This window comes from Pipistrellus kuhlii, unplaced genomic scaffold (assembly GCF_014108245.1).
Source record: "Pipistrellus kuhlii isolate mPipKuh1 unplaced genomic scaffold, mPipKuh1.p scaffold_m20_p_7, whole genome shotgun sequence".
Taxonomy (NCBI): Eukaryota; Metazoa; Chordata; class Mammalia; order Chiroptera; family Vespertilionidae; genus Pipistrellus; species Pipistrellus kuhlii.
In genome coordinates, this window is record NW_023425573.1 from 67,877,843 (window position 1) to 67,890,728 (window position 12,886).

At 51.2% G+C, this 12,886-nt stretch overlaps 1 protein-coding gene across 1 annotated transcript in view; it reads left to right on the top strand.

The window, feature by feature from the left end:
* TMEM163 (transmembrane protein 163) overlaps positions 1-12,886 on the top strand; it is a 195,525-nt gene that overhangs the window by 173,436 nt on the left and 9,203 nt on the right. Inside the window, exon 6 of the mRNA XM_036422134.2 lies at positions 11,588-11,699. Within this exon, the coding sequence (XP_036278027.1) occupies positions 11,588-11,699 (112 nt within the window). The remainder of the gene's footprint in view (positions 1-11,587; positions 11,700-12,886) is intronic.

The window sequence follows — 12,886 nt, forward strand, 5'->3', positions numbered from 1 at the left end:
GCCCCATGTTGCTGCCTCTCCTGGGCCACTCCATCCTCCAGCAGCTTCCTCAGACAGGTGCACGGAAGACAAAAAGTTTAAGACTTTGAATGTCTGGAAATGTTGGTATTCTATCTTCAGACTTGTTTTGATAACTTGCTTGGGTGGAAATGAGTTTACTTGTAGAGTTTTGAAGGCATTAATTGACTGTCTTTTAATTTCTATTATTGCTTTTGAAAACTTTAATGGTATTCATGTCCTTTAATCCTAGAAGATTTTCTTAAATTATTTTCTTAATAATTTTTGCTGTTGTTTTTTTCTGTTCTTATATTTTTAGGCTTTATATTATTAAATGTTGGACTGGTCTTCTAATTTTTTGCTCCTATATTTTGTTTTTAATTTTTTAACAATTACTAAATAGAGATTTTTTTTAAAATTTTATAATTTTTTATAGATTTTTATAGAAAGAAAGAGGGAGCAAAAAAGAGAAATATTAATGTGAGAATGATACACAGACTGACTGCTTCCTGCACGTCCCTCGCCAAGAAATCATGCCGATGTGCCCTACCTGGGAATCAAACGAGTAACCCCTCAGTGCTTAGGATGATGCCCAACCAACAGAGCACCTATATTTTATTTTTTTTGTTCTTCTGAGAGATTCCCTCGCCCTTATTTTCTGATGATTTTAAAGTTGTTAACTTCTGTTAGTACGTTTTTAAATTCTAAGAACTATTATTCCTGATATGTTCTTCTTAAAGCATCCTTTTCTCACATGACAGTATAGTATCTCCTATTCCTAATGATATTAATGATAATTTTTAAAAGTTTTCATCTCTCTGCATACTATTGTTGGCAAGTGACATTTTTTCTATCTGTTTTTATCTCTGTCTTTTATATTAGATAGCTTCCAAGACTGGTGATCATTGGCTGCCTATGTATATTTAAGAATATATTTATGATTGTGTGTGGGCAAGACTTACCAAATGTGACCTTAATTGTAGGGCAGGGACTTTCTTAACCTCGTGTTTGGGTTCAGGGATGAAATTTAGGGGATCCATAAACTTTAATTGGAAATAAATTATCTTTATTTTTATTTCACCTCAATCTGACTGTTAACATTTTCTTCCATTATAAAATTAGGCAGTCAATCACAGTTGTAATATTAGAGTGCATGTGACTTCTTCACCAATAAAATAAAAATCAGATATTTTTTAATTTAAGGTTGACTTGGCAGATATCTCAAAATATCTGTTGTGCTTATCACAACTTAAAACTACTGTGCTTATTAGATCTGCTATTGGATTTTGCTATTTAATACATTAATTTAGAAGCACTTCTGTGACTAAAGCAGTTTTTCTGTCTTATTAAATGAATGCAAGTATATTTGGTTTTCTTTATAAGTCTGTACATTTTACTTTTATGCACTTAAATCATTTTCTCTGTTCTCCTGGGCTAGTCACTTTGGAGGATAGAAGGCAAACTCCTTTAACTCACCCCCTCTCAAGGCAGTCACCTTGCCTTTGGCTCACCTGGGAGGGACCCTGTGTGTTGCTCTCTGCAGAGAAGTGCTTCTCTGCCTGCTTGGGAATAGAACCGCCATCATACTGCTCACTCAGTGGAGGAGGGATCTGGGCTCCTGAGGACATTGCCAATTCACCCTCCTGTTGTTAGTCTCCCCGCTGCCCCCTTTTCCAGGGTGCCGAGTGGCATGGATCCTGAGCCCTTGGGACCTGGGCATCTTGCTCTCATCCTCCCCCTTGCCCTAGGATGCCATTCCCCCTGCCCCTTTGTCTACACCTCTGTCTGCTTTCCCAGCTCACACAAATCTGCAGCGGTTGTCCTTCTTCTGTTGTCTTTGTCCTTGTGGGTTTGGACCTTTAAAAAAAAACCAAAAAACCCTGTGCTGCCATTGAGTGGCCTCGCTAGGCTGAATGTGTGTGTTCATCCCATGCTCCTCCACTGAAATTCCTTCTGATCTTTAAGGCGTTTGCTCATAGAGGGAGCAATGTCTTGGCGTTGTGAATTGCTCTTTTTATTTCGCCAACATTGAAATTCAGAACCGGCAGGCAGCACCGGAGGGAGACTGTCATGCATTTTTTATGCAGGAAGGGCAGTAGGTCATAGGCCTGGCAGATGGGAGCGAGAATACCTTCTACACCCTGAGTGGCGAGTGGCGTGGCCTGATCCTAGAGGTTACTTAGCGTCTCTGTTTGGGGCCAATGCCTTTGTGTTCTGAGGGTCTGGCTGTCCTGGGGGCTTACTGTGCTCGGTCCTGGTTTGCGGGACCCTGAGGTGTCACTGCCTGTCAATGCCCAGTGGTCCACCAGGGAGGAAGGTGAGCGAACGGGCCACAGCGGCTCAGCTCCAGTTCCTGGCAGTGCTCAGGCTCCGGAGTGCTGGTCCCCCGGCGGGCCCTGCTCTCCTGAACAAATAGCAATAGGCCGACACCTTGGTTAACAGAAACAAGGCTGAGTCTTAGAGCCGGAGCCAAGCACCTCACAGCACCCTCCTTGGCCCCTGCAGGCAGAGTGCCTCCCCTGGCACTGCTTGCTTCTCGCCTGTGGCACCCCTGGCTCTGCCAGCCTCAGCCTCACGGTATCCATGGAGCTGGGCACCTGCTCCCTTCACAAGACTTGGCAGGTGGGCCGGTTCGGCTGGGATTCCAGGGGCCAGGGCTCTCCGTCTGCAGGCCCCACCAGTGACCCACTGCCCTCAGCTGCACACCCTCAGCTCTGACCCTCCCCATATCAGAACGCTTTGATATGTTAATTTTAAAATTGTGAAGTCATTTAATGTGCATCCACGGCAATTTGTCGATATAATTTAATAACCAGGGGAAATTGAGAGCTTGTGCTCTGTGTAATTTTCTCCACATCTGCCAGCTTTCCCATCTGCCTGGGGCATGGGGCTGGGGGACAGAAAGATCTGAGGATTGGAATGACTTTTCATTTCACCTGAGGCCATAAATCGATAGGCATTGGCTATTCTGCCAGCTCCAGCGTCTCCCTGGGTAATTCTATAGCAGGGCAGCCTCAGAGCGGTTTGAAATTTGTCCTCATTAGGACGCTGTTTTGCAGGCATAAGCAAGCACCATCCCCACCCCCCACGTGCTGTCACACCGCTGGTGAAGGGGACGCGCTGGGCTGTGGGGGCTGGTGAGGTGGGTGTTCACACACGGCCTGTGTCTGGTGTGGGGACCACAGCTCAGGGTGGCCTGGAATAGCATCTCCTGGTGTCACTGTGACACGGAGTGAACCTAAAGTGGGATGTGACAAGTGCAGCACAAATCTCCCTAGGAAAGGGGCTCCTGCTAGCAGCACCATGAATAAACCCTTTGGGGAGGGGCTGTATGGAAGGATGAGGGGTGGCAGACAGGGTGGAGAGCTCTGTCAGTGTTAGAAACTGCTGTTGGCTGCTGACCAGCCGGAAACAGGGCTGCTCAGTTTAGGTGACAGTGTGAATCAGTGGAAGGTGAGTTGGATGTATAGCTGTTAACTCGCACCTACCTCTCCTCTGGTGGACGGCTTATGGGCAGGAGTGATGGAGGATGTATAAGTCTGTCTGGCTGCTATAACAAAATATTATAGATTGGGGGGCTTAGCCAGCAGATATTTACTTGTTTCTGCTGGCTCCCTCTTTGTGGGAGTTTCCACTGAGGTCACGGAGCATCCTCATAGCCAGGGTTATGAGCTCCGTGTCTGTTAAATTGTTTGCCGCCATTTTGTTGAGTTCTTTTTCTGGAGTGTTCTCCTGTTCTCTTATGTGGGACATCTTTATTTCCTCATTTTGGCTGCCTCCTTGTAGTTTCTGTCTGAGGAGGATCTGCTACGTCTTTCGGTCTCGGCAGGGTGGACCTGTGTCCTGGGTGCCCTGTGGGGCCCAGTGGCACAGCCTCCCGGACACCTGAGCATGCGTGTCGGGGTGTCCCTTGTGTGGGTTGAGGTTGAGCCTGGATTGCTGTTGGCACATTTGTGGGTGGAGTTGACCCTCAGGCTGACTGGCTGTGAGGACTGGCTGGCCCCCAGCATAGGATTCACCCCAGCAGGGTTCGGTACCTGCCGATCCCCTTTTGGGGGTGCCCCTTGTGTGCTCATTGGGTGATGCTCTATTGTGTTGGTTCTGGGGCCTCCTGGGAAGGGTTCCAGTGCAGGCCAAGGTCAGCTGCTGCCTGGGGCTGCCTGATAGGAGTTACAAAGCAATCAGTGGCTGGTAGCTGCCTGTGCTGGGCCTGGGGGCTGCTCAGCAGAAGGCATGGGGCACCCTGAGCCTGCTGCCAGCTGCCACCTGCCCATGGGCAATATGTGAAGTGGGGTCTCAAGGAGTCCCCGGGGGTGGGCAGGGTGATTAGTATTCACCAGGTTAGGACAGATTCAAATTTGGCACCAGTGCGGAGCCTGGGCCACCCAGCAAAAGGTGAAGCTTGGGGACTGTGGACCTTGGAGAGTTTTTAAGGTCAACTGTCTGCTGCTGAAAGGGCCTAGGCGGTGTGTGAGTTTGTGGGGCTGGGTCTCAGGTAGTCGGTCACCCAGTGTTCACCAGGTTAATGTAGATTCCGATTTGACTGCGTGTGGGGAGCGTTCAATATGGGGCAATGGTGGCTGTCCCTCCAGCACTTGTCTTGAAGCCAAATTCTGTTTCTCCCTGTATGTCTCTGGCATTCACACACCCCCTTCCCCCCAGCAACTGTACCTTTGCTGAAGCCCAGCGTGGATGCCTGTGAGCAAGGGAGTCTGTGTGGGGGCCCTTTAAGAGGACACCTGAGTTTCCAGCAGCCTTCTTTATCACCTGGATGGATGAATCCCTGCTGATTTCACAGCCAGATGTTATGGGAGCTCCTCTTCTCAGCACTGGTGCTTTGGCTGGGGAGCAGGTGTGAGACTGCGTCCTTAGTCCTCAGGGGGACCTCTGTAGCTGAAATAGCTCTCCTGATTCTCAACCACAACACGTGGGTGTGGGCCAGCTCATTTCTTGTTTTCTGCCCCTCCTACCAGTCTCCATGTGGCTTCGTTATATCCTCAGTTATAGGACCTGTTCAGCCAGTCTTCAGATGGTTCTCCACGCTGATTGTTCTGTAATTTTTATATGGTCATGGGAGGAGGCAAGCACAGTGGTTACCTTCTCTGTGTCTTGATCAGGATTAAAACATTTATTTTTCATAATTCTGGAGGCTGAGAATTCTGAGGCCGAGGTACTAGTGGGTTTGGTGTCGGGTGAGAGTCCTCTTCTTGGCATGTGGTTGGCAACCTTCTTGCTGTGTCTCACAATGCCCAGAGAGATCTCCTCTCTTGTGTCTGTTCTTGTAAGGGCACTAACCCTATTGGCAGGGGCCCCATCCTCATGACTTAATCACCCCTAAAGGCCCACCTCTAAATGCCATTAGACTGGGGATTGGAGTTTCGGCATATGAATATGGGGGCACACAAGCGTGCAGTCCATAGCATGGGGAGTGGTGGAGTTTGGTTTTAGCCAGCAGGTTGACAGGGTGGGAAAGTTGCATTGGGATATCCTGACAGCCAAGGTCTTGATCAGTGATTGGACTGAATGTTTTGCAGGGGTCCTCAAACTTTTTAAAGTGGGGGCCAGATCACGGTCCCTCAGAGAGCTGGAGGGCCGGACTATATGAACTACTAATTCCTACTGTAACACCTCGGCTGCGCTCACTGCCCAAAAAACCTGGCGGGCCGGATCAGACTCCTCTGCGGGCCGCATGTGGCCCGAGGGCCGTAGTTTGAAGATGCCTTAGAGGCTGTTGGTAGACGCTGATGGGAGAGGTTGTTGTAGCAGCTTCTCTGCCTGAGGTCATTTCACCTGATAGTTTGACTTGAAGGTACAGCTCTCATGATGGCAAATGGTCTCCTATAAGGGAGGATGATTAGGCCCCTCCAGCTTTCTTCCTGCTTCTTGCATCTCCACTACATGTCTCCCCTGAGAACCTAAATGAAAAAGCCTGGTGTCCCGGAGGCATTCCGATTGATTAGAGAAAGTCTCTCATGGGGAGGCTGTGGCACTGATCACTGAGACTCAAGGACTGCAAAGCGCCCTACTGAGACCTGCAGCAACACAGGTGCGTCTCAAAAGCATTACGTTGACAAAAGACAACCAGGAAAAGCTGTATGATACTGTGTGAACCCATTGACACAAAACCGGAGAAAAGACTAAATTAACCATGGTAATTGAAGTCAGAAAGTGGTTGCAGTGGGTGGAAGAGGGAACATGAAGGAACTTTCTTTAGTAACAGAAATGCTCTCTCTTTCGTTTTAGGGGTTTTTAAATGGTGTAATCACTGACAGAATTCATCTAATCAAATGTTTAAAAAACCTGTACATTTTATTGTATGTTAATTATACATCAAGTAAAAACCATGTAATGATTTAAAAAATCAACACCCTAATCCCTAAGTTTCTTTGGGGGCTGGTGTTAGTCAATCGTGATGGATTCAGCCCTGTGATTGCTGAATTCCAGGTCCCATATCTTTGTTTAACTACTATTTTTTAACCATTTGTCAGATTATAATCTCCACCTGCTCCTAGCCTGCATTGTCTAGAACACTTTCTGGCCACTTACTGTTTTATCCTAGTTCAGAGGGGATAACTTGTTTCTAACTTCTAGAAGGTCATGGAGAAGCTCACGGCATAAACACCATCTACGGAGCATTTACCTTTAACCCACATGCACCTTTAGCTTTGGAGTTAAAGGCACCTGCCTGGGTTGGCCAGTTTTCTTGCATCTTTTTGCCCTGATCTTCTAACCATTCAGTGAGATGCAAATCTGAGAAATCACAGTGCTGGTAACAGTGGAAACGGAAACCTGACAAGACAGAGTGGCTGTCCCTCTGTTTGCAGAGTCCATGTGGCAGGAGAGATGGTTATAAGGTCATGGATGAGATATCCTGGTACATTTACAGCCGGGCACACATCCAGGCCTGACACAGCTGAGTGGCCCGGGGCACCTGTCTCTGTACCGTCCGGTGCTGGCTGAGTGGCTGTGAGAGGACGTGAGGCAGCGTGGCCGCACTCTGAAGGAAGCCAGGGCTGCAGTTTCTCATCCTCAGCCACGCGTGCCCCGGCTCCCTGACTCTCAGAGAGGATCGTCTCAGAAACACCGTCTTTTATCACGCCCGGGGACTCTCAGCTCGAGCTGCCGTACCAAATGCCAGAGACGGGGTGGCTTAAGCCACAGGAGGTGTTGCTCACGTCTCAGTGAGGTGGCCGCCTTCTCACGGTGGCTCAGCTGGCCTTTCCTCAATGGGAGTGGGAGTGGCTGAGAGAGAGATCACTTCCTCTTCTTAGGAGGCCACTAATCCCATCACCAGGGCCTCACCCTCATGCCTTCCTCTAACCCTAATACCTCCCAACGGCTTCATCTCATTGGTGGGTTAGAGCCTCAGCATCTGCATTTTGCGGGATACCTACAGCCCTGGCAGATGCCTTGAGCAGGCTAGTGCCTGCCTCTCGGTGACACTCTGCTCATGCTGACGGTGATGGGTGGCGGTGTGGAGAGAGGGGAGCGGTGGACTCTGGTGGGACAGGCACCGTGCACTTGAGGACTTGACAGCTGGTTTTGAGGGAGGACTTGGGCAGCTCTGGGCCAGCCCAGGTCCTCTGCGGTCCCTCCGGGCTCATGTGTTTCAGAGCCCTATCAAGGCAGCAACAGTGAGCCAGCCAGCCTGTGGGTGAGGCACAGAGTGAGGGTGACAAATAACCCACAGACAGACACACCTGGCTTTTGCATGTTGGCTTCTCTGTTTATACACGGCATTTCTTCCGAGTTAGATCGTGCTTAGCACTTTGCAACACCCTTAGGCAGAGGGGTGTCAGGCTCAGGCAGAGAGGCTGTCTCTCTCAGGGGAACCACACAGGATGTGGCTGCAGGGAGGAACCTTACAGGGAGGAGGGCTGCAGAAGGGTCCCTGCTGGCTGCCACCCTGGAATCTGAGCCTGAAGGCGGCAGGGCTGCCTGGAAGCAAGGAAACGTGGGTGATGAGGGGAGCAGAGCAATGACAATCTGGTTCCCTGAAGATGGACTAGAGCCCCATCTGACCTCATTGTCTCAACTTTGACGCTGTGGGTGGCTCAGGGCACAGAGACCTGGAGGGGCCCAGCAGGGGCCGGGGTGCTGGGCTGGCAGCCGCCTTCCCTCTAGCGGAGCCAGCGGATTAGCAGGACACGCGTGGCTGCAGCAGCACCTGGCGCCTTGCACCCGCCCCCAGGGGCTGGGGCCAACACTTCACTTCTGCCTTCCACACAGATGTTTCTGGGGGCCAAGTGGGACTCAGAGCCACAGAGGATGGGAATTCTGGGAAACGTAGTTCCTGCTGATTGCTGGGGACACAGTACACAGCCACCAGGGGTGGGAGGCCTGCTCTTTGCTCCATGGGACAGAGGTGGATGCGGAGAGGGAGAGGGGGGCTCAGGGCGTGCCCAGTCACACACATGTTCAGGAGGCTGGGCTCCAGCGCCTCTAGCTGCGACCCAGTGCTTCTGCTCTGACGCCAGTAACCTGCCCCTGTTCCCCCAGGAAGGGGCCTCAGAGCCCTGGGCCCTGAGAGCTTCTGGAAGATGAAGCTTCTGTGGAAGGATGGTCACACACCCCTTCTCTCCTGATCAGCCACTCAGGTCCCAGCTGCAGCCTCTGCCCTTTGCTTACATTCCCCAGGCCTGCTTTTCCCTCCCTAGTGAGTTCCCTATGTTTCTCCTGTAGGAACTCTCACCTACCTGTCCAGGGCTGACTGTCAGCACCTAGTGGGCTGTTTGCTGGAGGAAGTTAGTGCCTGGTGTTTTGGGCCCTTGATGACAATTGCACATCAGCTCTTGTCAGGGGCTGTGGTATCATACCACCATTTGCAGGGGTCTTCAAACTACGGCCCGTGGGCCACATGCGGCCCGCAGAGGAGTCTGATCCGGCCTGCCAGGTTTTTTGGGCAGTGAGCGCAGCCGAGGTGTTACAGTAGGAATTAGTAGTTCATATAGTCCGGCCCTCCAGCTCTCTGAGGGACCGTGATCTGGCCCCCACTTTAAAAAGTTTGAGGACGCCTGATTTATAGGAAAGAGAATTGGGATTGGAGAGCTTGGGTGACTAGTGTTGGGTTGTAGACTTGAACAGAGATCTGCTGGCTCACCACTGCCCTTGGTCACCGGCCCCCAGACAGCATGGCTTCCTGTTAGCAGACCCAGGAGAGGACGGCCGGAGCCTCGGGGGCTCTCTGAGCTGCGTTGGGGCGGGGATCACCCCAGTGCCCTGGGACCAGACGGGGTGAACGTAGACTGTAGCCACCTCTGGACATGGAGGGATGAGGGTTTTGCAAACTGAGTGAGTGAATGGAGCCAGAATCTGGGGCCTCGAGTGCTTAGTTGAATGCCTCAGTCTCCCAACTTAGGCTTCCTGCGTCACATGGACACCTGGGTCTGAGCGGATTTGTGACTCCCTAGCAATGCCCGTCCTGCTTCCTGCGACTGCGCAGTGGTCCCCCTGAGTCTGCCAGTGCCCGCACAAAGGGCGTGTGATTGGGGTCCTCCCGCGTGGCCCTGCTCTGTAACCTCGTGCACAGCAGGGACTTGGGCTCTGCCAGGGGGCCGGGCTTCGCACAGTCCTTACTGATAATTTGAGGAGATGCAACTTCAGAAAGGTGACCATTTAAAAAACTTTAAAATCTGAAATAATTTGAGATTTATAAAAGTTACTAGACATTACAAAGTTCCCATATACCCTCCATCCAGCCACCCCTAATGTGTAACCTCTCACACAGTCAGCCAGGGACCTTTACCCATCAGGAGGCTGTCACACTGTTAGCAAAGCCCCAGACTGTCTGTACCCAGCCTGCCCACTTAATGAGCTTTTCCTTCCCAGGACCCGGCCCCGGACACCAGGTCGCCTGGTCCTTGTGGTCCTCGCGTCACCTCGGTCTCTGTGACCGTTTTCTCAATCCGTGTCTTCCATGACCTGGACATGAGTCGGCAGTCGCACTCAGATATTCTGTAGACTGTCCCTGGACATGGGTCTGTTTAATGTTTTTTTCACAATGAAGCTGAGGTTCTGGGTTTTTTAGGTAGAACATGAAGAGATGTTCTCTCCACATCAAATCAGGAGGCACGTGGCGCCAGCATAATTTGTGAATGGTCCTTTTAAGCTGGGTCACTTGCTGGGCTCTTCGCTGTGAAGTTCCTTTCCATGCCCTGTTGGCTAGATGCCAGTCACGAGTGCAGCCCACACCCAGGGGAGGGGAGTTAACTTGTGCCTCCCAGAGGAAGGGGTGGCAAAAGACTGTGGACGTACATTAAAGCCAACTACCATTGCCCTGGCCAGTGTGGCTCACTTAGTTGAACATTGTCCTGTGCACTGAAGGGTTGCTGGTTCGATTCCCGGTTGGGCCACATACCTGTAGGGATGTGTGCAAGAGGCAGCTGATCCATGTTTCCCTCTTATCTCTCTCTCTCTCTCTCTTTCTCTTTCTCTCCCTCTCTCTCTCCCCACTCCCTCTCCCCCCCTCCCTCCCTCTCCTCTCTCTCCTCCTTCCCTCCCTTCTTCCCTCCCTCCCTCTTTTCTCCTTCCCTCCCTTCATCCCTCCCTTTCTCTGTCTCCTTCTCTCCCCCTCCTCCTTCCCCCTTTCTCTCTCAAGTCAATAAAAACATACTTTTCAAAAACCCACCAACCACCGTTGACCAGGATGGGGGGATGCTTTGGCGCTGTGCAGATATCCTGATTCCAGGAGGTGATTTTTCTAATGACTTTGTTCGGTCTTGAACTCAGGGAAGCAGGCTGTCATCCCTCTTCCCAACTTTCTGTCACCAGGTTAGTGAATTTGAATAAAAAAATGCTTAAGAAATCCAATTCCCTTGCATATATGTGATGCTCTATTAGATTCTACTGGCAGCTGCATTTTAATATCGGAGAATCTGGAGGCTGTGTCTCCTGGGAGGGAGCACGGAGCCTGAAGCCAGAGCCTCGGGCCTGAGGTCATGAGACCTGGTGCTCTCTTTTGCACGTGACTCCCTCGCTTGCTTGCGAAGGCGAGGTAACAGCTATGGGAAGCGCTAAGGTTGCGTCAGTAGCAGACTGTATTTTTAGATGCCCTTTTCCCACCTTGAAGGCTGTAGTTGAACTTCTCATTGTCTTGTGTGAATTTAAGGGAGGAATAGGGTTGTGAGTAGCTGCACTGATTCTCGGCCCTGTGGCTAATTTAACTGGCTCTGTGCTGACGTGTTTTTAGGCCACTGGTATACTTTCATGTTCCAAAATTCTTAACTACTGCTTTTAAAATTCTCTATGAAAAACTCTACACGGAAGGCTTTGATTTTAATATTCTAACCAACCCTATTACCGATCAACGATTGCCAATCATTTGGGCAGAATAGTGCAAAAGGGGATCTCCTGGAGGAAAAGGAATACCTGGTGGTTCCTAAGGAAATATAAGTGCAGGCATCTGTTTTGGATCATCTTTTCAGTTCCCAGGGACACAGGTAAGGATGGTATGAAAACAAGCCACGCAGCCCCCTCCTGGTGGCAGCTCACCCAACTGATGATTTATTCTGGGAACAATGCTGATCTTTAGGGTTTGCAGATGATCTGCTCTAGTGGGTGAGCTGCTGAGACCTGGGCCTTTCTCTTCTAGGATGACTTCCTGTTCAGCGTCTCCATTTTGAGCGGGATCCTCTGCAGCACGCTGGCCGTGCTGAAGTTCATGCTGGGGAAGGTGCTGACCAGCAGAGCGCTCATCACCGACGGTGAGTAGGGCCAGCGCCTGACCTCCCGGGCTGAGGGCGCAGGGAGGGTCGCCTTGAGCTGCTTGTCTTGCAGAAAAGGCCCCCAGGTGGGAATCCGGTCTCACTAGCCTCGCCTCCTCAGGCGGTTTAATGCTTCTCAGGGCCCCATATTGGGGCAGACGGCTGTGCCCTGGGACTGTAATACATTCCTCAGGAATACCTCCACCCGACCCCCCAACAGGGTGGATGGGGGCTCCCTAGCGTCTTATCGTGAGGCACAAAGGGCTTCCCAGAGTCCCGGCTTTGTGTCCATGGCTCCAAACTGGAAGTGAGGGCCCCCTCTGCAATCGAGAAAGGTTTTCTTGGTGGATTCTCATGCTCACCCCCCTCCAGCCGAGAGGTGCTCACCTGGCTGGGAGTTTAAGGTGCAGGAGCCAGGGCTTTGCTGGGGCAGTGGTCACTGAGAACCCAGACCAGGCGGAGTCCCTGTGTCCCCAGGGCCAGGGGCCCTTCCTGCACGGCCTTTGGGATGACAGAGAAGGGCGTGTGAAACCAGGAAAAATGCATTTCAGGTTGTGAGCTAGTGCTGGTGTGTGAACAAGAAACTTGGCAAACTAACCACCTGGCCATGTTCCTTCTCCGTTCTGGAGCATGTGCGGTTGCCAGGGGGTCAGGAATACATGAGCGCCGGTACCCTGGGTGAGAGGCCAAAGGGTAAAAGCTTGTGGATTGGTGTGTGTGTCTGCAAAAAACAGAGAAGAAATTGCTGAATCTCTTTTTTTAAGAAACACACACACACACACACACACACACACACATCTCTGTGGAATACGGGAGAGCAGGCGGGTGTGGTGGGTGGCTGTTGGTTCTGCTGAGCAGGAGGTGAATGGCAGTGCAGAGAGCCCTTCTCTCCCAAATGACAAAGCCTGGCACACTGTGTGGACTTCGACTCCTGGTCCCGTGCTGATGCCCTACTGTGTGTGGAGCTGGGCCTTTGCACAGCAGGGCTGGTGGGCAGGAAGTCTAAGTGGTATTTCCAGCTTTGCAATGACAGCTGCCCTGGGAAGAGCATCTGTGTGTGTGTGTGTGTGTATGCATGTGCATGTGAGGTGCCTTTGAACAGACCCGAGGAAATTGGGGCTTACATGATCTGACGTGCTGACTGCAAGGCCAGGGCACCCAGGATGCCAGTCAGGTGACCACAGCCA